A 23,627-nucleotide genomic window follows, 5' to 3' on the forward strand; every position below is an offset into this window, starting at 1 on the left:
GTGTGGGCTATATTGGTTTTTGTATGGGTACTATGTTACATGTCACGAACCAGTTTTTAGAAACCCTAAAATTACTTCATGTGAAACCGTTTATATACCTATCGTTTTGAGCTGAGTTCTCTCATTCTAGATTATTTATTGTTATCAAGAATGTCGTCTCCTTACCGCGCTTGCGATTTTATGAAAGGATTTCTTGATAAGGGGAACAGTTTCGGATACAAAGGGAAGAAGAAAAGAACTCTTGTGGAAAAGACAATGTCGCATATCAAAACTCTGAAGACTGTCCTGCTGTCTCATGCTATTATGCATATACTCATCAAGACGTAGAGCATGATGAGATGGTTTCTGTTGAAGTTGTTCATGATCTTCTTAAATACTCTGAGGAAGCAAAATTGCAAATCGTTGATACTATGAAAGGTCTTGATGTGTTGTGAACAGAGTTGAAAAAGGTTAATTCTGACCTTGTTCTCATGAAGACTCATGTGGAAGATCTACTCAATGAGGATATCTTCTCTGAAGAAGCGGTTGTTGCTATTGATCACTAGCTCAAAGGTCTCAAAACCCGTGAAGATTCTAAGACTGTGTTGTGAGTCTTTATTAGTTTTTTGATAAATAATGTCTAGGAAACTTCTTACGAGAATTTATTCTTGTGTTGAAGAAGGATAAATAGGGTTTGGAATATCATTAATTGTGATTACACATAGCTATTTCAAGGATTTTCATCTTGCAATGTTTTTAGATTTATTTATTTAAATTCTAAAGTTATTTGGAAGATTATTTTTGTAGTATTTAATCTTTTTGATTTCATATAGGGATATTTTGACTTTGGGTCCCATAAAATGGTATACCTTTGCATTTGGAGCCTAACTTTGTCCAACTTTGAGTTTGGGTCCCGGTCAAAGATTGACTATTCTTGACCATCCAACAATCAGTTAAATATGGGTTATTTTAACGAAAATATTACTTTTTATTTATTTACTAACTCTACCAAGTTATCTAAGACAGTGAAATGACTAACGAAAACGTTTTATTTTTGTTAAAATATCTCATATTTAACTGATTGTTGGATGGTCAAGAATAGTCAATCTTTAACCGGGACCCAAACTCAAAGCTGGACAAAGTTAGGCTCCAAATGTAAAGGTATACCATTTTATGGGACCCAAAGTCAAAATGTCCCTTTCATATATTACAATTACTTAAGAGATATATATGTGTTTACGTTTGTGAACTATGCTTATCTCATATATGTTCAAAAGTTCAGTCTATTATGTCATTATCCAAATATTGATGAAAGATAAAATGAACTTTTGAAAATATTCTGCAATATTGATCTTTCCCTGATCCGCTTTTATGTGAAAGTACTGTATGGCTCCACAAATTTTCTTATGTTGAGCGTTTCCGATTAAATTAATCTATAAGATCTTCTTTTGATTAATTTATTCGATTTTACTGGATACAAATCCATGTAATTTGTTAATTTCCAAAGAAATCCTTCTTTTCTTTTAAAAGTAAGGTCGCTCATGTTGTTCTCTTGGGAATGACATCAAATGGGGAGAGTTCTTAATTGAACTTGTGTTTGATTGCCATATCTTTGTGGGGAGTGCGGTTGTGGAATATTGTAGGAGTTATCTTGTATCTTTATAAACTCCTTGATGAATACACTAAGTTTCGACTATGTGAAATCATCGAAACAAAGTTGATATGTTCTCTTTTAGTCATGAAGTATCTTTTTGAAAATTTCATTATGATCCCTTAGTTTTCATACCTTTGCCAATTTATATTGACAAAAAAAGGGAGAATTATTTGGTAGTTCACACTACATACATATGGTTTACGGATCATTATGTAAGGGGGAGTGGTTTTCATTGTAAGATGAAGTATTGACTAAGGGGGAGTGATACATATCACCATAGTATTATTTCAAAGTTGTGATACAATGAACTTTGATTATCTATAATAATACTATGACATTGTATAGCAATGATTGGGAACATTTGTTTTCTTATTGTTATGGCTACGGATCTTCAACAACAATGACGCTGAGTTGAACATGTTCAGAATCACTGAAGTACTTGGAGAAGCGAAGAATTCAAGAAATGTTTAAGAACCAAGGAAATCAAGCATTTGGATGAGAAGCTACAAAGTTTATTTATTTTGTAATCCATATGTATTGGTAGTTTTGTCACTAAAATTGACAAAGGGGGAGATTTTTAGATCACTTCTCGGTCGAACTCACAAGCGTTTCTATCTCAAGCTTGTTTTTCAACTTTAGTTGTCAAAACTATAAGTCTTGATTTCTAGTCTACTTATAGGTATGTACCGGATTATGATAGAATGTGTAGTTGAGCTTTAGACTTCACGGCGTTCATCGATTGAAGACGAAGAACTACGAAGGGGAGCTTCATCAACAAAAGGTATGTGGAGACTTGAACTCATCTATCACTCAGAAATCTATTCTATTCTATCTCTTATTGAGACAAAAGTCGTATAGCTATATAAACTTTACATTATGCACATTTGATATCTCGAGCTGAGTTTAACTCGCTTATATTTTTCTCAAAATATATGTTGGTAAGCTTTTTGCTTTAACCACGTTCATCATTATTCTTGACGAAAGTCAAAATATGATCATGTGAAAATCACATGGTAAAATTTTACATGATTTATGTGAGACATTCATTTGATGTAGGCTCGGAATTTTTCGTATTGATCATTCAATCACTTGAAAATTGCTTATAAGCTAGTAATTTGTGTGAGACAGCTATTGTCGTCTTATAAGAATGTTTCAATGATTGAAATGAGAGTTAAGAGATAAAACCCATGTCTGGATACATTACGGTTTGTGTACTTAGTGTACGAACTGTTTTGACGGAATTCAGGACTGCAAGTTTGCATATCCGTTCGCAAACTTATTCAACTGTTTAAGTATGGGTACTTAAGTTTGCATACCTTTTCACAAACTGATTAACTGTTGAAGTCCGGGAACCAAGTTTGCGTACCCGTTCACAAACGGGTTCAACTAAATTAGGTCCGGAGGTAAAGTTTGTGTACCCGTTTCCAAACTGTCGGTTTGTGACTGATTTATGATTTTTCGTGGGATGTAGTAATTAGGATTCGTTTCAGACTTGTGAAGGAAATGGAATTTTTAGATTTAATAAATATATACAAAAAATATTAACAATATGGGCAAGAGTACTGGGATTAAAGATTCGGCCGTTTTTTTTTCTTCAAATGGTTCAGAAATTAATTCTAGCAATTATAGTTCAAAAACAAAACAAATATTAACTCTAGTTTATTTCCAAGATAGATTTTATAAAATATTACTTGTATTTCTTAAGCATGGCATATCAAAAATTCCTAGGACTAAGCATACTCCATCAAATGAAATCACAAGTAATTAATTTAAAATCTTAATTCAATTAAAATTAGTGCAAAAAGTAAATAAAAGAATTAATGAAATTACCACATGGATGAAATTCGACCTCCTCCGTCGTCCCAGTGTTGGGTTTAGCTCATCATGATAAAAACACGCTCAAAGTATTTATTTATTGCTCAAAGGGTGTTTACAAGGATGAAAATGGAGATGAAATAATAAAACAGTGCATGTGCGACCCACAGAAAGCGTCCAAAATGAACGACACAGAAGAAGTGCTATTGTTACTGTAGCTCTAAGACCCACACCTACGACCCACGTCTGTGAGTCTATTTCACTTTTGAAAAACGACTGCTGATGCAGGTCCGTTCTTCGTGTTCTTCATATTCATCATCATCAGCAGCAGCAGAAACCGAGTTTGGGAAAACTCGAATTTCTTCTTCTCTGGCTCTCCACGGCCCCCCAGACTCTCGACCCCCTCTCTAGTATACCCAAAGAGCCTATTTATACCCAACAAAGATCCAAATCTCGCCAATAACTCCAATATAATTCTTCATTATGCGGGCAGTGAATAACAATATTTTCCGAATATTTTCTTACCAAACTTGGAATTTCTTGCGTAAACTTCCTCCCTCCACGCTCCAAATCGATTCTTCACGACCCAAAGTGATGCTCGAGCCATTCCACATCATCAGAACACGTCCATAACTCTCCATGACGCGTGATTATCATCCTCCAGTGCTTGCTTGCCCTGTTTTGAACTCGAGAATCAAAACACGTATTCCAGCCAAATTTGATCGAAACCACCACCCAAACTTTGTTCCTTATGCCAAATCACATCTTTCTTCCAATTTTCAGCGATTGAATCGCACTCTAACCCATTCATTTTGACAATCAAAATTCTGCCAGTTAAAAACTTCATTTCCCGCCAAAAACACAAATTCAAATTGTTAAAGAAGGTGCCCCTTATCCAGAGTGCTGGGGTGCGAATATCAATTGGGGTGGAAATAGTAATTTTTATGGGTTCCTCCGGGACATTTCTGGGACGCTTCCGGTGCATTTCTGGGGTGCCTACGTTACATTTCTCGGGGGTGTAAAACACTGCTTTTTGAGCCCATTTCGCCGCAAGGGCTTATTTCTCTAAAATTTCCTACAAGAACACAAAATAACACAATAAGTACTTAATCGAGTCTAACAATACAGAACATTGAGAACAAAATAGACACATAAATGCGTCTATCAGTGACCAATGTCCGGAACTTAAGTTCGCGTACCCATTTGCAAACTTAAATGGTTCAAGTTCTTAAATGGGTTAAGTATGATTTCATACTCATGAAAAAATACACTTATAAATTAAGGAATGTAATCTTTGCAAACCGTGGCTAAAATGTTCATGAACTGATTCTTTTGAATCAATCAGAGTTTGCTTCAATTGTGTCTTGTATACTTCTATGAGAATATAAACAATTGAACAACTCTATGAGTAACACAATTAGATTCATTTGATTATCAATTGATGTAGAAGTGTTAAGATGAACAAGGTTAACAAAAAAGTGTTCATAAGGCTAACTTCAGTTTAACTGTTATTGAGCCAACTCAATATACACGTTTAGGTACGGTTACCCATATCTAAATGAAGGTATATATCATTTGTGTGTAACAAGCTAAAGACCATCTAACAGTGTAAGATATTAGCTTGAATCTTAAATAAGGTTTCATATAACGGTGAATCTTGAATGCTTTGTTACCAAGGTAACATTGATTGCAAACCCTGATTTGAGAACTATATAAGGGAGAACTCTAGCATTTGGGGAACCTAATACCCACACCTCTTGTGCGATACTAGTTACGACTAGAGCCGATTCTCCTTTAACCTAGGTTTTTCCTAAAACCGTTATAGGTTAACGACTTAAAGACTTCATTGGGATTCTGAATCCATACCCAACTATTTTCTCTGTAGTTGCATGTTCTGATCTTACTTTGTTCTATCGTATTGAGTACTATCTTCTCTAAGATTTTCTCGAGATTTATCTCTGATAGGTAAGATATAAAAAGAAATCACAAAGCTCTTCGTCTCATTCTTTGTGATTCCACAATAACTTGTTCTACTACCATATAGTTAAGTTATTGTGAGGTGATTGATATTCTAGGCTGTTCTTCGGGAATATAAGACCGAGTTATCAATTGGTTCATGTTCACCTTGATTTATTAAAAGAGAGAACAAAAACTTAGTAGGTATTTCCATGGGAGACATATTTATATATTCAAATAGACTTTTCTTTGTGAGATAGATTGTTTATCATGTCTTCGACTTTGGATCGTAGCAACTCTTAGTTGTGAGTGAGATCAGCTAAGGGAATCAAGTGCGTAGAGTCCTGCTGGGATTCAGAAGCGTAAGGAACGATTGTACCTTAATCAGTGTGAGATTGGTTAGGGCTCAACTATATTCCAGTCTGAAGTTAACTTGTAGTAGGCTAGAGTCTGTAGCGGCTTAATACAGTGTGGTGATCAAAACTGGACTAGGTCCCAAGGTTTTTCTGCATTTGCGGTTTCCTCGTTAACAAAACTTCTGGTGTCTGTGTTATTTCTTTTCCGCATTATATTTTCTATATAATTGAAATACCACAGGTTGTGGGTAGTTCAATCAGTTGTTAAATACAACATTTGATTGTTGATTGAAATTGATTGACGCTTGGATATTGGTCTTTGGTACCATCCAATTTATTTCTCATATTGATCCATCTTAGAGATTCATATATGTTCGATTGCAGATTGATTTGAGAAACTGGGATATAACTCTTGGATATATTTTCCTTGATTGAGTCTGACTGTCTAGTTGATTCTCTTGGAATTATATTGGAGTTAGTCCATACATATTTCCTAAAAGAAATATTAGGATTGGTTGTTAGACCCCCGCTTTTTCAAGAATTAAAAATCTAAAATCTTAGGTGATGGAGCGAGGCTAAGCCGAGTCACACCAAATCAAAAATGCATCACACGTTTTCATCCTTCATCAAACTCACGCGACACCAAAATCAAAAATGCATCAGGACGGGGAGAGGTGAAGCCGCGCGACACCAAATCAAAAATACATCGGGATGGGGGCGAGACGAAGCCGAGCCACACCAAATCAAAAATGCATGACGGGGCGAGGCTAAGACACATCACACCAAATCAAAAATATGATTAAAAGAAAAAGATGCTTGATGCGTAGCACGGGCATAAATCTAGTTGTTGCAACATGAGCCGACTGTTGTATGTTGGGGATTGAGCCTACCGTCCCAATCTAAGATGTTCTCTAATTAAGCAACATTTCCTCTCCTAAACATTTTAACAACCATGTTGCATTCAGAGTATTCATAACCAACATATTATGACTTGAAACTCCCAAAATATATCCAATTTATTCCCTTTATCCAGTAAAAAAAAACACCTAAACAGGCTTAAGCATTCGATCCAACGGTTCGTAAACTCCTAAAGGTTCTAAGTTCGTGAAAAGGAGGGAGGTACGCATACCCAGTACCCGTACCCGAAGGGCCTGAGTTCGAGAAAGGATAAGGGTACACATACCCAGTACGCGTACCCTAGCATCCTAAGTTCACGGACTAGTCCATAGGTATGCATACCCCTATATATCTACCCAGTACGAACTGAGCAATGTTCATAAATTATTTTCTAAAATACATTTGGCATTGCTACAACTCTCATAAACACTTCTAAGATAAGTTTGTTCACTGAATCACTTTGTTTTTGTGAATCATGGTTTAAGTCTTGAGTATTATTCAAAACGATTATGCTTACAGGTTCATCGGGAATATTTTCCAAGAACTATCATTGTACACAGTTTCGGAACCATGGACCATATAGTATATTTTTTTTGTATAATTTCAAGACACACTTCTCCCATGTTTACATGAATTTCTAATAAGAATTTTATCTAAAATCAGAAAGTGTTTACTTGAAATTCAAGTTATCTTAGCTTGAATTCAAAGCTACATATAGTCTTAAAAGTCTATAAATATTAATAGAGAGACTCGGACAACTGGGAATTTCAATCCCTGACACTTCTATGACCTAGTTGCTTGATAAAGTCGTCCTCTATTAACCTAGCTTTCCTCATAAAAATATAATTGGGTTTACGATTTAAAGATTTCACATAGGGATTCGTGAAGCCGGGTCTGACTATCTTTTACCTGATATTTCGTGTATTGTGATCTTGCTCTTATTGATCGTCGGGGTTTTCCTCAATCTCCGATCAGGAACGAGATAGATATAAATCGCAAAGTTCTCTTCGGATCAGACTTTATGATTCCTCTAGAGACATCTAAAACTCTTCTTTGTTGATCGGTTTAAATTATTCTTGAGAGGTGGTTAGTAATCCAGGCTTCCCAGTTAATAGAGTATAAGTGTTCTGGATTCGTGAGGTTTGGTATCATTGTCTATTCCAAAAAATTTCCAATCCTTGATGTAAATGATCTAAAGGAACATCAAATATTCTTATCTGTTCGAGGCAAATTGGTATCAAAAGTCTTCATTTAGATTGAAGAAACTCTTAGGCTGTAAAGGACGCCATCTAAGGGAATCAATTGCATAGAGCCTTGAGAGGTTCAAGAAACGTAAGGATCACGACTGCAGTTGAATTGCTCGGAGGGTTAATTCGGGCTCAACTACATTCTACTCTGAAGTCTTATAGTAGGCTAGTGTCTGTAGCTGCTTAATAAAATTTGGTATTCAAAGCTGGACGAGGTCCCGAATATTTTTTTGCAAGTGCATTTTTCCTCGTTAACAAAACTTCTGGTGTCATATATTTTTCGTTTTTCGTATTATATTTTTTCATCTTTATAACATAGGAATAACACAAGTAATGCGTATTCAATCTAGGTAGTGTAAGTCCTTATTAATTGTTAAATTCGTATCTTGAAAGATAGATAACAAGTTTCATACTTGGAAAATTCAGATACGACTAGATTGATCTTGGATATTGATTTGTGAGATCGTCCAAAAACTCTTTTACACAATCAGGTTCATGGACTTCTTAGTCTAGACATATTGATTGTGGAATAGAAAGAGAAAAACTATATATACATATTGTTCAAGAAATATAGTCAATATCGGATTCCGGTGAATATCAGCCGGGCCGAAACACTATATTTCAGTGAATATCAATGAAATATCAGTGGATACTGGTGAAATATCGGTAATATCGACATCTCGGATAAACACCAAAACCGATATTATCAGCGGTATGTTGGCCATCTCGGTCGGGATTAACTACATTGTGTTCAAGGATCTTTAATTAAATCTACTAGCAATTGTATTAGGTTTTGTCTATACAGATTTCAGAACCAAAAAGTTGGTGGTGTACTTGGTACCTCTCCTTTTCACGCAACAACATGGTAACACCACGTGGTATAACATATTTCACAAATATGAATAACAAACCATGAACATCAATGGTCGTGATGCAAATGGGTTGTCAGGTCTCTTCGTTGTAATAAATAAGGAAGTAGACTTATATATTGTTGCGATAACGCAAGCCAAGAGAGGTCAAGAGAGTGGCTTGCTGAAGTTGATGTGGAAAGAAAAAGTGTTGTATAGCTTTGCAACACCAACACGGAAACAATTTCGCACACGAGTCATAGGTTCGACTCCTACTATGCACATATTTCTTTATTTAAGAAAAAATGTTATTACTAGGGTCAACCCGCCAACCCGCCAGAGCTGACCCATTTAGGGTTAGGGTTTTGGGCTTGTTCATGAATAGTACTAGGGCTAGGGCTGACCCTAACCCTACCACGGGTTGGAAAGCTAGGCCGGATTGACCCTAACCCTAGCCCGTTGACGCTCTAAATATAGCGGTAATAAGGATCGTTCTCACAGAGAATTGTGTAATTGATTATTTGGATTAGCAACACTATAATAAAAGCAATACTAAATGAGGTTGGTTTATGAATTAACTAAAAAGATAATAAAAAGAAAGATATGATTAAGAAATCCTTCGTCGCTACTAAACGTTGACTCGCATAATATACTCGTTTACCTTTCGTACGAATCATTCATCACCAATCGTAAAATAACATGTATGCTTGGCTATCCCAAAAGCTCCTTGTATCAATGAATAACGAAGCGCTTAAACACCATATTGTATCCAAATAAGCCACCAAGTAGTGATGCACTCAAGGTATAACCCAATCGAATGCCCAAGGTGAAAAAACGGGGGTATAACAACAACAACCAATAATTCGTTCGGAAATCTGTAGGGACTAAACTCCAACTTAATTCTGAGAGCAGCAATTTAAAAGCGAGACTCAATCAAGAATTAAATCAAAGAGTTTATATCTCTTTTTCAATACAATCGATAAATCAAACAGATAGAAATATGCGAGCCTGATTGATATGAGAAATAACTTGGACGGTACCAAAGACCAATTCCAAAGTGTCAATCAAGTTTTACCCAACAAACAAGGTCGGATTTATCAACTGATTGAACTACGCACAACCTGTGATATTTCAATTATATAAAAAGTATAATGCGGAAAAGAAATAACACAAACATCAGATCTTTTCATTTTATTTTTTTGACAAAGGAAAGGGCAAAAAAAAAAGGTGGTGTCTATGTTATTTCTTTACTGAGGAAACCGCAAAAGAAAAATCTCGGGACCTGGTCCAGATTTGAACACCACACTGTATTAGCCGCTATAGACTCTAGCCTACTACAAGTTAACTTCGGACTGGAATGTAGTTGAGCTCTAACCAAGTGTCACACCGATTAAGGTACAGCCGTGTTCCTTACGCCTCTAGAACCACGCTAGATTCTGCGCACTTGAACAAATTGAATCGAAATCGGTTTGATTCGTAATCGTACAAAATACTTATTCATGAACATTAAGCCACTATTTGCAAAGATTGCATTCCTTAGATCATAAATGTTTTAGTTCATGAGTAAATGACGGATTCTAGAAATTTACCACAGTGTTCACCAACCAGGTACGCGAACAACAACTCCGGACCTGAATCATCATAATACAGTTCGCATACTAGGTATGCATACCATGTTGTATCTAGACATGGGTAATTGTTCTAAACTCTCATTTCAATCATTGAAACATCCTTTGAAGACGACAATAGTTTTCTCATACAAACCATTAGCTTCAAGTAATTTTCAAGTGATCGAATGATCAATACAAAATTTCTCAAGCTAACATCAAATGACTGTCTCACACAAATCATATAAGATGTTCAATGTGATTTTCACATGATCATCTTTTGACATTATATTTAGTTTCCAACAAATAAATTGTTTCCAACTAAAATCGTCAAGAATATGATGAACATAGCTAAAGCAAAAAGCTTCCAGCACATATTTCGAGAAAAAGATAAGCGAGATAAACTCGGCTCAAAATATCAAATGTGTATAATGTAAAAGTCTATATAGTTATACGACATCTCATTAGAAGATAGAATAGAATAAACTTCTCAGTGATGGATAAGTTTTAGTCTCCACATACCTTTTGTTGATGAAGTTCCTCCAAGCTCCTCAGTAGATCTTCGTCTTCAATTGGTGAATGTCGTGAAGTCTAAATCTCAACTACACATTTTATCCTAATCCGAGACATAGCTATAAGTAGACTAGAAATCAAGTATATAGTTTTGATCAACTAAACTTGACAAACAAGCTTGAGATAACAACGCTTGCGAGTTCGACCGAGCACTGCTCTAAAAATCTCCCCCTTTGTCAGTTTTAGTGACAAAACTATCAATACATATGGATTACAAAATAAATAAACTTTGTAGATTCTCATCCATCATGCTATATAGACTTTTATACTATCAATTTTATCTCCCCCCAAAGGTACGAAAACTAGCGGTATCATAATGAAATTCTCAAATATATACTTCATGATTAAAGAGAGCATATCAACTTTGTTTCGTTTATTTCGCATAGTCGAAACTTAGTGTATTCATCAAGGAGTTTACAAAGATACAAGATAACTCCTACAATATTCCAGAGACGCACTCCCCACAAAGATTTGGCAATTAAGCACAAGTTGATTAAAAACTCTCCCCCATAAAATGTCATTCCCGAAAGAACAACAAGAACGACCTTACTTTTACAAGAAAATAAGGATTTCTTTGGACATTAACAAATCTCATGAAACATGAATTTGCATTCTAGAAAACTCAATTATGTTAACCACAAAGGAACCTTAATGGTTAATTTAATTGAAAATACTCAACATAAGAAAACATACGGAGCCATATAATATTTTCACATAAAAGTGGATCAGGGAAAGATCAATACTGCGGAATATTCAAAGATTCATTCTATTTTTCATCAATATTTTCATAATGATACCATAGACTTAATCTTTGACATATGATGCAAAAGTTCATTCTATTTTCTATAAATATTTGCATAATGACACAATAGACTTAACTTTTGACATATATGGGATAATCATAGTTCACGGACGTAAACACACATATCCCATAACATTATTTTATATATATAAAACCAATAAAGATTAATACTGCTAAATCATCTTCCAAATAACTTAGAATTTAAATAAATAAATCTAATAACATTGCAAGATGAAAATCGTTGGCAATAGCTATGTGTAATCACAATATATGCTATTCCAAACCCTAGTTATCCTTCTTAAATTACAAGAATAAATTCTCGTAAGAATTTTCTTAGACACAATAAAAATGATAGGATATAAAGACGCTAATCATCATTTTCATCATCGAAATCCATCCAAGAGGCTCGAACTTTTTCTATTTCTTCCTTGATTTCGGGAAACTTTGTAGCAATCACATGTGATTGTTCTTGCACACATTTTACCTTGGAATTGATCTTACGCACACCCTTGTGAATTTTTTGAAGAAGACTCAAGGTGGTAGAATCACAAGAACCGTCAAGGGAATCATATCTTTCTCTTTTGCAAGCATTCGTCGTCTTACGTTTGAAAGTAATCGAACGAACAATTTCGAGAGTTCCAATAGAATTGCCAATGGGAGCAATGGAATGTGTACGACATATCCGCTCAATTAAGCATGGAAAGCCTAACTTCTTGTTGGATGACGTCATCGAGATCATTTGACGAATGATAAATCCACAAATATCAATACCTTGAGCACCCAATTCAAGAAAATAGACTAACTCCGCAAAATCACGACTCCACCGAGAGTTCTCAATTATGGAGGGACAAAGATTAGAAATGCCAATTTTCCGAAAATCATCAAAGCAAGACTAAGATCATTTGTAGGAAGTTTCCCTTCAAACCGATCAACATTCTTGCCACAAAGACCATTAGAGATGATTTCATAAGATGGTCTTTCTCCTCTTGGTCTAGGAAGGCAAAAATTACCCAAAGGAATTTTAGTAATCCTGAAAATCAACTCTCTATCAACAAGAATCCTTTTCCTATTTATCATAGTCTTGAATTCTAAAACACCAAGATTCACATCATGGATGTTAGCATAAAAGATTTTTTTGAGAGTGTCAAAAACTTCACCAAGACCATTAAAGATGTTACCAAGATTAAATTTTTCAAAACAAATCAAGTCTTACTTATGACCACATTCCAATTTCTTCTCTAGAATGAAATCACTAGAAGAAATCTTTTCAAAGATCTTACTACTAGAATCATTGATGAATCTAATTCTAATAGAATCGTGGTCACTTGGTATGTTCATACTCCTAAGAGAGGAAGAACCATGATTTTTTTGACATCTTCTTAGAAACCTTATAATCATTATTGATTTTCCCCATGAACCTTAAAATTGAGAGTAATAAGAAAGAGAAAATCTTACTTGATATGCTCCTTGAGAATGATGATAAGCCTTTGTCCCTTATTGACCTCAAAAAGGAATTTAATGGAGTAAACTCGTGAACCCTAGAAACGCCCTTGCTCACGAACTCAGACAAAGAGATGAAGATAAAGGGTACGCGTATGAGAACCCTTAAAATAACCTGGTAGTGGGCCTGGACCCATACTGGTTCAGTAACCCATAAAGGGAAATAAGATTCCAATTTTAAGCCAGAACCAAGAGGTTTGCACACGAAGAGGAACCAGTGTGATGAAGAACATAATGCATAACTGCAAAACATCAATTAACCTCAGGTGGGTGGGAGAATCCATTGAGAGATTTTTTTTCCTCAAAAAGAAAGAAAAATCAATACCAAGAATAAAAATAACCCTTAATGCAAAACAAATCAGGTTGTTACTTGCCCCACTTCAAGTTATATACAAATGGGGTGGAGCCAATCTTGTTACCAAGAGGCAAGATGAGCATAGGAACCCTCTTGCACCTTTTTTGGTCGATATTTGTGAGATGTACCAGAAGTATGATCATGGTAATGATGATACTCAGGGTTTTTTGAAAATTTTGACTCCTTTTTCTTATGATTAAAGGAAGGTTTTTTCCAATAACTGGAACTCGCAGCACTATCAGTAAAAATCTTTTTGTCGATTTTGACTGAGTTGTTGCCAAAATTCGAATGTATGTCACGAATGACAGAGTCAGATTTTTTTCCAATACAAGCATTTTCTTTAATCAAGACAAGTCGTTCCAAAGATTTAAAAACGTTTTCAAAAGCCATAAAATAGATCTTTCTCAATTGATCCATCACGATAGTATTCCTCAAAAGGATTAATAAGAAGTCTAGTGAGGTTCGATATCTGTGATTTTTTATTCACATGTTTCCTGCAAGGAACTTTTTTAAAGGAATCATTAATTTTTCTTTAGATTGTTTTCTATCATCTAGGATTTCTAACGTCTTAGATAATGTGAGATTATCTTGAAACACCAGCAGTCTTGAGAAGAATAAACTCTGAACAATATTTGAGGAATTCTGGTATGCGTCACAGATGCCCATAACAAGTTTCCCAAAGTGATTTCTCATAGGGACAGTCTTTAGGATCAAATAAACACAAACTTATTAGGTTTATCGTGTTTGCCTGCTCTGATACCAATTGAAACAGCGGGGGTCTAACAACCACACCCAATATTTAGTTTAGGAAATCTGTATAAACTAACTCCAATATAATTCTAAGAGAATCAACTAGACAGTCAGACTCAATCAAGGAAAATATATCCAAGAGTTATATCTCAATTTCTCAAATCAATCTGCAATCAAACAAATAGGAATCTGTGAGCCTGATCAATATGAGAAATAACTTGGATGGTACCAAAGACCAATATCCAAGCGTCAATCAATTTCAATCAACAACCAAAGGTTGGATTTAAAAATAGATTGAACTAAGCACAACCTGTGATATTTCAATAATATATAGAAAATATAACACGGAAAATAAATAACACATACACTAGAAGTTTTGTTAACGAGGAAACCGCAAATGCAGAAAAACCCCGGGACCTAGTCCAGTTTTGAACACCACAGTATATTAAGCCGCTGAACACCACACTGTATGAAGCCGCTACAGACTCTAGCCTACTATAAGTTAACTTCGGACTGGAATGTAGTTGAGCCCTACTGATTAAGGTACAGTCGCGTTCCTTACACCTCTGAATCCCAGTAGGACTCTACGCACTTGATATCCTTAGCTGATCTCACCCACAACTAAGAGTTGATACCACCCAAAGTCGAAGACTTTATAAACAAATCTTTCTCACACAAAAAAGTTTATTTGAATAGATAAATTTGTCTCCCATGGAAATACCTTCTAAGTTTTTGTTCCCTCTTTTGATAAATCAAGGTGAACATGAACTAATTGATAAACCGGTCTTATATTCTCGAAGAACAACCTAGAAATATCAATGTCCTCACAATAACTTAACTATATGGTTATAGAACAAGTTATTATGGAATTACATAGAATGAGACGAAGAGCTTTGTGATTACTTTTTACATCTTACCTATCGAAGATAAATCTCGAGCAAATCTTAGAGAATATAATGCTCAATACGACAGAATAAAGTAAGATCAGAACACACAACTACAGAGAAAATAGTTGGGTCTGGCTTCAGAATCCCAATGAAGTATTTAATTCGTTAACCTATAATGGTTTTAGGAAAAAAATAAGTCAAAGGAGAATCGACTCTAGTCGCAACTATTATCACACAGGAGGTGTGGGGATTAGGTTTCCCAGTTGCTAGAGTTATATAGTCTTCAAATCAGGGTTTGCAATCAATGTTACCTTGGTAACAAAGCGTTCAACATTCATCGTTAGATGAAAATCTGATTAGAGTCAAGCTAACATCTTTCAACCGTTAGATCGAACTTAGCTTGTTATACACAAATGACATGTGACTTTATTTAGGCATGAGTAACCGTACTCATACGTATGCACATAGTTGGCTCAACAATAGTTAACCGAAGTTAGCCATATGAACACTTTTATATCAACCTTGTTCATCTTAAGAAGGGATTGTAAGATATCATATCCACAATCATAACCTTTAAAGAGCTTTCTCAATTTCTTGTTTTCTATACAGAGAGGAGTCAGAAACTCAGCCAAGCAAGATGTTGACTTCTTTTTCTTTTATGAGATGGTAAAAAAGCTTGATGTATTGAGATACTTCCTCATCAACGTCGTATCCATCGTCTGAATCAATTTCATCCGAAAGATCATCCAATTGTTCATCTAGGCGTGTTTGCCAGTTACACACAGTTTTTGACAATGGAGAGGATGAGAAAGATCCTCAGGAGAAGCAAAGTTTTGAACCAAGTCAAAAAGTTTCTGAACTGGTGATGCGTTTATTGAGATAACATTAATGTCCATAGAGTTAGATTGCTACAAACACAAACTTATGAGGTCTTAAACGTGTTTGCTTTCTCTGATACCAATTGAAAAACTGAGGGTCTAACAACCACACCCAATATTTCGTTTAGGAAATATGCATGGACAAGCTTCAATATATTTCCAAGAGAATCAACTAGACAATCAGACTCAATCATGGACAATACATCCAAAAGGAATATCTCAATTTCTCAAATCAATCTGCAATCGAACATATAGAAAGTTGTGAGATGGATTAATATGAGAAATAACTTGGATGGTACCAAATACCAATATCCAAGTGTTAATCAATTTATATCAATAACCAAAGGTTGGATTATCTAATTGATTGAACTATGCACAACCTGTGATATTTCAATTATATAAAAATATAATGCGGAAAAGAAATAACACAGACACCAGAAATTTTGTTACGAGGAAACCGCAAATGCAGAAAACCCCCGGGACATAATACAGATTTTAACACCACACTGTATTAAGCCGCTACAGACTCTAGCCTACTACCAATTAACTTCAGACTGGAATGTATTTGAGCCCTAACCAATCTCACACTGATTAAGGTACAGTCGCGTTCCTTACGCCTCTTGAACCACACCGGATTCTGCGCACTTGATTCCCTTAGTTGATCTCACCCACAACTAAGAGTTGCTACGACCTAAAGTTGAAGACTTGATAAACAAATATGTCTCACACAGAAAAGTCTATTAAATAAATAAATCTGTTTCCCACAGAAATACCTACGAGTTTTGTTCCGTCTTTTGATAAATTAAGGTGAACAGGAACCAATTGATACACCAGACTTATATTACCGAAGAACAACCTAGTAATATCAATCACCTCACAATAATCTTAATATTATGGAGGCGAAACAAGATATTGTGGAATCACAAACGATGAGACAAAGATGTTTGTGACTACTTTTTAACTTACCTATTGGAGATTAAATATCGAGCAAATCTTAGAGAAGATAGTACTCAAGACGATAAAACAAAGTAAGATCAGAACACGCAACTACAGAGAAAATAGTTGGGTCTGCCTTCATAATCTCAATGGAGTCTTCGAGTCGTTAACCTATAATGGTTTTAGGAAAAACCTAGGTTAAAGGAGAATCGACTCTAGTCGCAACTAGTATCACACATGAGGTGTGGGGATTAGGTTTCCCAGTTGCTAGAGTTCTCGCTTATATAGTCTTCAAATCAGGGTTTTCAATCAATATTACCTTGGTAACAAAGTATTCAATATTCACCGTTAGGTAAAAACCTAATGAGAGTCAAGCTAATATCTTTCAATTAGATCAAACTTAGCTTGTTATACACAAATGAAATGTGACTTTATTTAGGCATGAGTAACCGTACCCAAACGGGTGCACATAGTTGGCTCAACAATAGTTAACCAGAGTTAGCCATATGAACACTTTCATATCAACCTTGTTCATCTTAATCACAACTAGTTTAAATGACTCAAATGAAACTAGTTATGGAGTTGTTCAATTGTTTATATTCTCATAGAAGTATACAAGACACAATTGAAGCAAAATCCATTTTGATTCACTTGAATCAATTCATGAACGTTATAGTCACGGTTTGCAAAAGATTGTATTCCTTAATATATAAATGTATTAGTTCATGAACAAACCGATTTTAGAATTTAACCTACTCAAGTATGCAAACGGGTAGGCATAGCTAAGTTGCCAGACATAGTTTGGGTTCGCCAGTATGCGAATGGGTACGCATACCTCCAAACTCAGTTGAATTCCCGGACTTGAACTTTACGTCGGTATGCATACGGGTTTTCAACTAACCAACCAGTACGCATACGGGTATGCATACTATGGTTCCCAGACTTTGAATAACTTACAACAGTTAGCATACAAGTACGCATACTGTGATATATTCAATCAATGGTTAATCGTTCTAAACTCCATCTTAATCATTGAAACATTCTTGGAAGACGGGAATAACTTTCTCACACAAACTATTAGCTCCAAGCAATTTTCAAGTGATCAATATATCAATACGAAACATTCCAAGTCTACATCAAATGACTATCTCACACAAATCATGTAAGATGTTACCAGGTGATTTTCACATGATCATCTTTTGACTTTCGTCAAGAATAAAGATGAACTTGGTTAAAGCGAAAGCTTGCAATGTGTATAATATAAAGTCTATATAGCTAAACGACTTTTGTCTCAATAGGAGATAGATTAGAAATAGACTTCTGAGTGATAGATGAGTTCAACTCTCCACATACCTTTTGTTGATGAAGTTCCACAAGCTCCCCTTAGTAGTTCTTCATCTTCAATCGTTGAACATTGTGAAGTCTAATGCTCAACTACACATTCTATCCTAATCCGAGACATAGCTATAAGTAGACTAGAAATCAAGACTTATAGTTTTGACAACTAAACTTGACAACAAGCTTGAGATAGCAACGCTTGCGAGTTCGACCGAGCAGTGTTCTAACAAATGTAATGCTTGCATCAAGCTGAATTTGCCACACAATTGTAGTTCTCTGAAATTATTCATGTTCAGTAAGACAATTTAAAAACCATGGAAGAAATAAACATTTTTTGGCATATAAAAGTAAGATCTAACAATCTACTGGGCATGTCTTTTAGTCTGGTGCAGTTTGAGTTTGGAAATTAATTTAAACATAGGAAGCATAATGGCCATGTTATTGCTCACAAATAATTTTGTATGTGTTTTTAAATAAATCTCAAAAACAAAAAACTCACCCTACTTCATGCAGTTGAATGGAACTGTAATTCTAAATTATGCGAAACCAAACCGAAAAGTCGAAAACTAAACCTGAGTTTCTCCTAGACATTTATACAAACACTTAAGGCTATTGATCTTAAATGTTCCTCTACTTTTTCGAAACCCGCAACTGACTGAAGGCAAAACGTGCACACCCATTAACATATCACGCTTACCAATTACAACTTTCTATCTTGTTCCTCTCCTTCATGAAGCTGCTTATGTATCAACATAACCCCTGCATCGAATAAGATAAAATACATCACAATAAACCATCACAGTAAGTAACCCGTTGATAACATCAACGACACAGCTCCTTTACTCCCCGTAGATCAATATAATAATTATAGATAAAGTTTCAAGGGATTTTTTTTAGATACAACCCATGGTTCACAACATTAGCTGTATCTTTTTTTATTTCTTTTTACTAAAACAGAAACCTAGCTGAATTTATTGGGTAAAACAGACACCCTAGCTATCCCAAATCTTTACTAAAACAGAACCCTGCTAATACTTCAATATCGTCATCACAACAGAAAACCCATCTTTTATTGATCAACATCATCATCAATTTCACCTAAAACTATCAATCAATTTAAAACCCTAATTTAGCTTCTCGTTTAATTCTCTTTCAGAACTAAATCTTATCTCCATTAGCATATCCATATCTTGCAGATTTATATATATTATCGCCTGAAATAAAAAAAAAAGAAGGAAAAGAATGCATAGATTTTAACCAGAATTACCGTCTTAGCTGTTTGATGGAAGAAAATGTATTTTGCCCCTCGATCTGAAGCGGGGTTTAGATTTTGACGTAAGTACTGTCCACATCGGATGACGTTACTAACGTCCAGTTCAGTATTAGGTGTAAACAAAGTGTAACGAAATTATTTAGGTGTAAATTTTGAAGAAAGTAATGTCCACCCACCTTTAAACTGACGGTGTTATTAACTGTCAGTTAAATACTTGATGTAAACAAAGTGTAACCTAATTTTAATATTTCAACCAATAGAGTTCGGCCAAGTTTCTCTCCAGGTTCATTAATGTCCTAAGCTCTTTTCTCAAACGGAGGTATTCTCATTGTGCAACGTACGGCTCATATGACTTATGTTTTTAAAGAAAAATTAATTGGGGATATTTATTGTAGCTGCCGGTATGGTATTTTAATGCCGTCAGTTCATCGACCATGCCGATTCCATTAAAAAACTATGCCCACAACGACAGTGACAGTAAAAATATCCACCAACTAATTTGTATATACCCCGGATTGCGTGCTCCTTTTAGGATTGATAAAGTCTTTCCCGCTGTTTAAAACTTGATTAGCCTACCTACCCGCCCTAAGATCTATCATGTGACAACATACGAGCCTTGTGGTTTTACACTTTTATTGTGTAGCACGGCCAGGAACAAATGATGCAGCATGCAGCCCGAAATTATTTGGTTCAATACTTTAAAGTAAACCGAAGATTTTTCTCTAATTTTTTCTGCAAACTATGGAAGCATTAATTTTCAGAACCACACCCGCCTACTTAAATCCTCAAAAAACCCAGAAATTTCTGAAACCAACAGGAACAAGAAATTCAATTGGTTATGAACCCTCGATAATTAAGAAATCAATAACATCAATACCTGTTCTGAAAAGGGTTTCAGCTGAATCCTTACAATATGAAAGTGGGTTTCTTGGGGCAACAAATAACAATTCAGATTTGGGGGATATTGAAAAAAGATATGGAGGTCCAGATGCCATGTCTGATTTGACTAGTATTCTTACTTCAAAAGTTTATGATGTTGCCGTTGAATCTCCTTTGGATTATGCACCAAAGCTTTCCGAAAGGATTGGTGTTCATATTTGGCTTAAAAGAGAAGATCTTCAACCTGTAAATATCACTCTTCTGTTTAGTTAAATTTCTAATTTCTTGAATTTCGATTATTGAGCAAAGTTGTTGATGATTTGTTTGCTTAATTGCCGCGGTGAGTTTTTTTTCCGCTCATGAAACTATTCAAGCTTGTGACGATAAATTTTATTGATGTCTTAGCGAGATTTTGACTTTAGAGTTTTAGTATTTAAATGGTTGAAGAGTTGGGTAAGAAAACAGTGTTTAGTTATGTAGGCAGCGACTGATTTTGGTAATTGATGCATTCAGGTTTTCTCATTTAAGCTAAGGGGAGCTTATAACATGATGGCAAAGCTCTCGAGGGAGCAATTAGATAAAGGTGTAATTTGTTCATCTGCTGGGAATCATGCCCAAGGTGTTGCCTTATCTGCCAAAAAATTGGGCTGTGATGCTGTTATTGTTATGCCTGTAACAACTCCAGAAATCAAGTGGAAATCCGTCCAGAGGTTAGGTGCAACTGTTGTTCTCATTGGAGATTCCTATGATGAAGCACAAGCACATGCTAAACAACACGGAGAAGAGGAAGGTCGAACGTTTATACCTCCTTTTGATCATTCTGACATCATTATGGGACAGGGAACTGTTGGTATGGAAATCATACGTCAAGCACAGGGACCTATAGATGCTATCTTTGTTCCAGTGGGTGGCGGAGGACTAATAGCTGGAATCGCCGCTTATGTAAAACGGGTTTCTCCACAGGTTTGTGAGTTGCTATTTTACTTCTGCTTCTGATTTTACAAGATATCCTCCTGTAAGATACCAGCCCTCTAACTGAGAGTTTGTTTTAAAAAAATTTGTTGAATAAAATGTTATAGAAATTGAAAATACCTTTATCGCGTCTTTTATGTCAATCATGTAGGTAAAGATCATTGGGGTTGAACCGTTCGATGCAAATGCTATGGCATTATCATTAAATCACGGGGAGCGAATCATGCTGGAGCAAGTTGGAGGTTTTGCTGATGGAGTGGCAGTTAAAGTGGTTGGAGAAGAAACATTCCGTTTATGCAAGGATTTGGTAGATGGAGTAGTTCTTGTCAGTCGTGATGCTATTTGTGCGTCAATAAAGGTAAGCCAACGATCTTTGTTGTTTCATAAGTTACTATGAAATCCCAGAAGTTAAAGGTTATTTATCCGGTTATCAACTGTAGGATATGTTTGAGGAGAAAAGGAGCATTTTAGAACCAGCAGGTGCTCTTGCCCTGGCTGGAGCAGAGGCATACTGCAAGTACTATGGCCTCAAGGGTGAAAGTGTTGTAGCAGTGACAAGTGGCGCAAATATGAACTTCGATAGACTGAGGTTAGTCACCGAACTTGCTGATGTTGGAAGAAAACGAGAAGCTGTGCTTGCAACATTTATGCCAGAGGAAGCAGGAAGCTTTACAAGATATTGTGAAATGGTATATAGAAATTGTTCTCTAACTATTCTTTGATGCATTTTTGATTTGCAAGTCTACCCTATCAGTCAGCTAATGATCATTTGGGCTTGCAGGTGGGACCAATGAACATCACTGAATTCAAATACAGATATGATGCTACTAAAGACAAAGCTTTAGTTCTTTACAGGCAAGTTCTGCTTAAAATATCTTCTTTTCATTCGTGGTAATATATAATTTTTGAACTTGTGAATCATGACCTCCTTGTCGAATCCAACTAAGAAATCTACGCCTTAGTATATTAAAATATTCAAGTATTAGAAAAGCTGCTGTTTGACTTAATTGATCTTGGTTGCAGCGTGGGAGTCCATACAACTTCAGAGCTTGAAGCAATGATGAACAGAATGGAAACTGCAAAACTTGAAACCATAAATCTTACGAACAATGATTTGGTTAAAGACCACCTGCGACATCTGGTAAGCATCTTAAACAATCCAACTTCCCATTTATCATGTTCTTGAGGCAAAATTATATGAGGTTTTCAAGCTATGTACTTTCTTGCGTGTCTTCCAGATGGGTGGCAGATCTAATGTTCAAGATGAACTTCTTTGTCGATTTGTATTCCCTGAAAGACCAGGTGCTCTTATGAAATTTTTGAACACTTTCAGTCCATGTTGGAACATAAGTTTGTTTCATTACCGCGCTCAGGTTTGTCATACAACATTGCCTAAGCCTTTTCGTTTGCAAATGGTCCTTAAATATTGCACCATTTTCTTTTCCTTTTAGTCAATGGTCTTTTCAACTTTTTCCGTTTTCTATCACTCCTTGTGCTGGTGTCGTGTAATTTATTGTTAATTATCTCCTCTTTAATAGGGAGAAACTGGTGCAAATGTGTTGGTGGGCATCCAAGTTGGGCAAGCTGACATGGATGAATTTCACAATTGCGTCAATAAACTTGGATATGATTACACTGAAGAGCTCGCTAATGAAGCCTTCCGGCTTTTGATGCAGTAAATTTAGCAGCCTCTTTTATTTTTGGACAAAACAAGTTTAGGTGATCAGATTTTACCCTTAATTTGGACAGAAATTTTGAAAAAATAGTTTTACATTATACACAGTGTTCAAAGTTGTACTTGAGAAGCTTATTCTAGTCATGTTTAAGATCTCAAAGCTGATGATATAAGAGCCAATTTTCTGATTTGAAACTTCTTTTTATTGCTATTTCATGAAAAGTTTTGTGTATGTTTCAAGTGAGAGGAGTGTTGAAGCAATTTTTTCCCATGGACTTGAAGGAGCCCTTCTGAAATTAGGTTACAGCTGACTTGAAAGTTTTGTGTATGCTTATTATTGTTATGCATGTATGTATAAAGAGATGATGATGATGGACCTGTAGGACTGAATCTCAAAGACAAGAGGTCTTTTCTTCTATTTTTTCACCAGTATAATTCTGACATTCTTTA

At 35.5% G+C, this 23,627-nt stretch overlaps 1 protein-coding gene across 1 annotated transcript; it reads left to right on the top strand.

Moving 5' to 3' along the window:
• Positions 1-20,320: 20,320 nt before the first annotated feature.
• LOC113309864 (threonine dehydratase biosynthetic, chloroplastic-like) lies at positions 20,321-23,595 on the top strand. The gene is made up of 8 exons (XM_026558382.1): positions 20,321-20,776; positions 21,044-21,493; positions 21,654-21,860; positions 21,943-22,191; positions 22,284-22,357; positions 22,526-22,643; positions 22,741-22,875; positions 23,041-23,595. The coding sequence occupies exons 1-8, from the start codon at positions 20,393-20,395 to the stop codon at positions 23,179-23,181; spliced, it is 1,758 nt and encodes a 585-aa protein (XP_026414167.1). The 5' UTR covers positions 20,321-20,392; the 3' UTR covers positions 23,182-23,595.
• The last annotated feature ends 32 nt before the right edge of the window (positions 23,596-23,627 follow it).

This window comes from Papaver somniferum, chromosome 9 (assembly GCF_003573695.1).
Source record: "Papaver somniferum cultivar HN1 chromosome 9, ASM357369v1, whole genome shotgun sequence".
NCBI classification, from domain to species: domain Eukaryota; kingdom Viridiplantae; phylum Streptophyta; class Magnoliopsida; order Ranunculales; family Papaveraceae; genus Papaver; species Papaver somniferum.

Coding starts and splice junctions, on each gene's coding strand:
- LOC113309864 (XM_026558382.1), top strand. CDS start 20,393: ATGGAAGCATTAATTTTCAGAACCACACCCGCCTACTTAAATCCTCAA. Junction 21,861..21,942: donor CTATTTGTGCGTCAATAAAG/GTAAGCCAACGA, acceptor TATCAACTGTAG/GATATGTTTGAGGAGAAAAG. Junction 22,876..23,040: donor TGTTTCATTACCGCGCTCAG/GTTTGTCATACA, acceptor CCTCTTTAATAG/GGAGAAACTGGTGCAAATGT.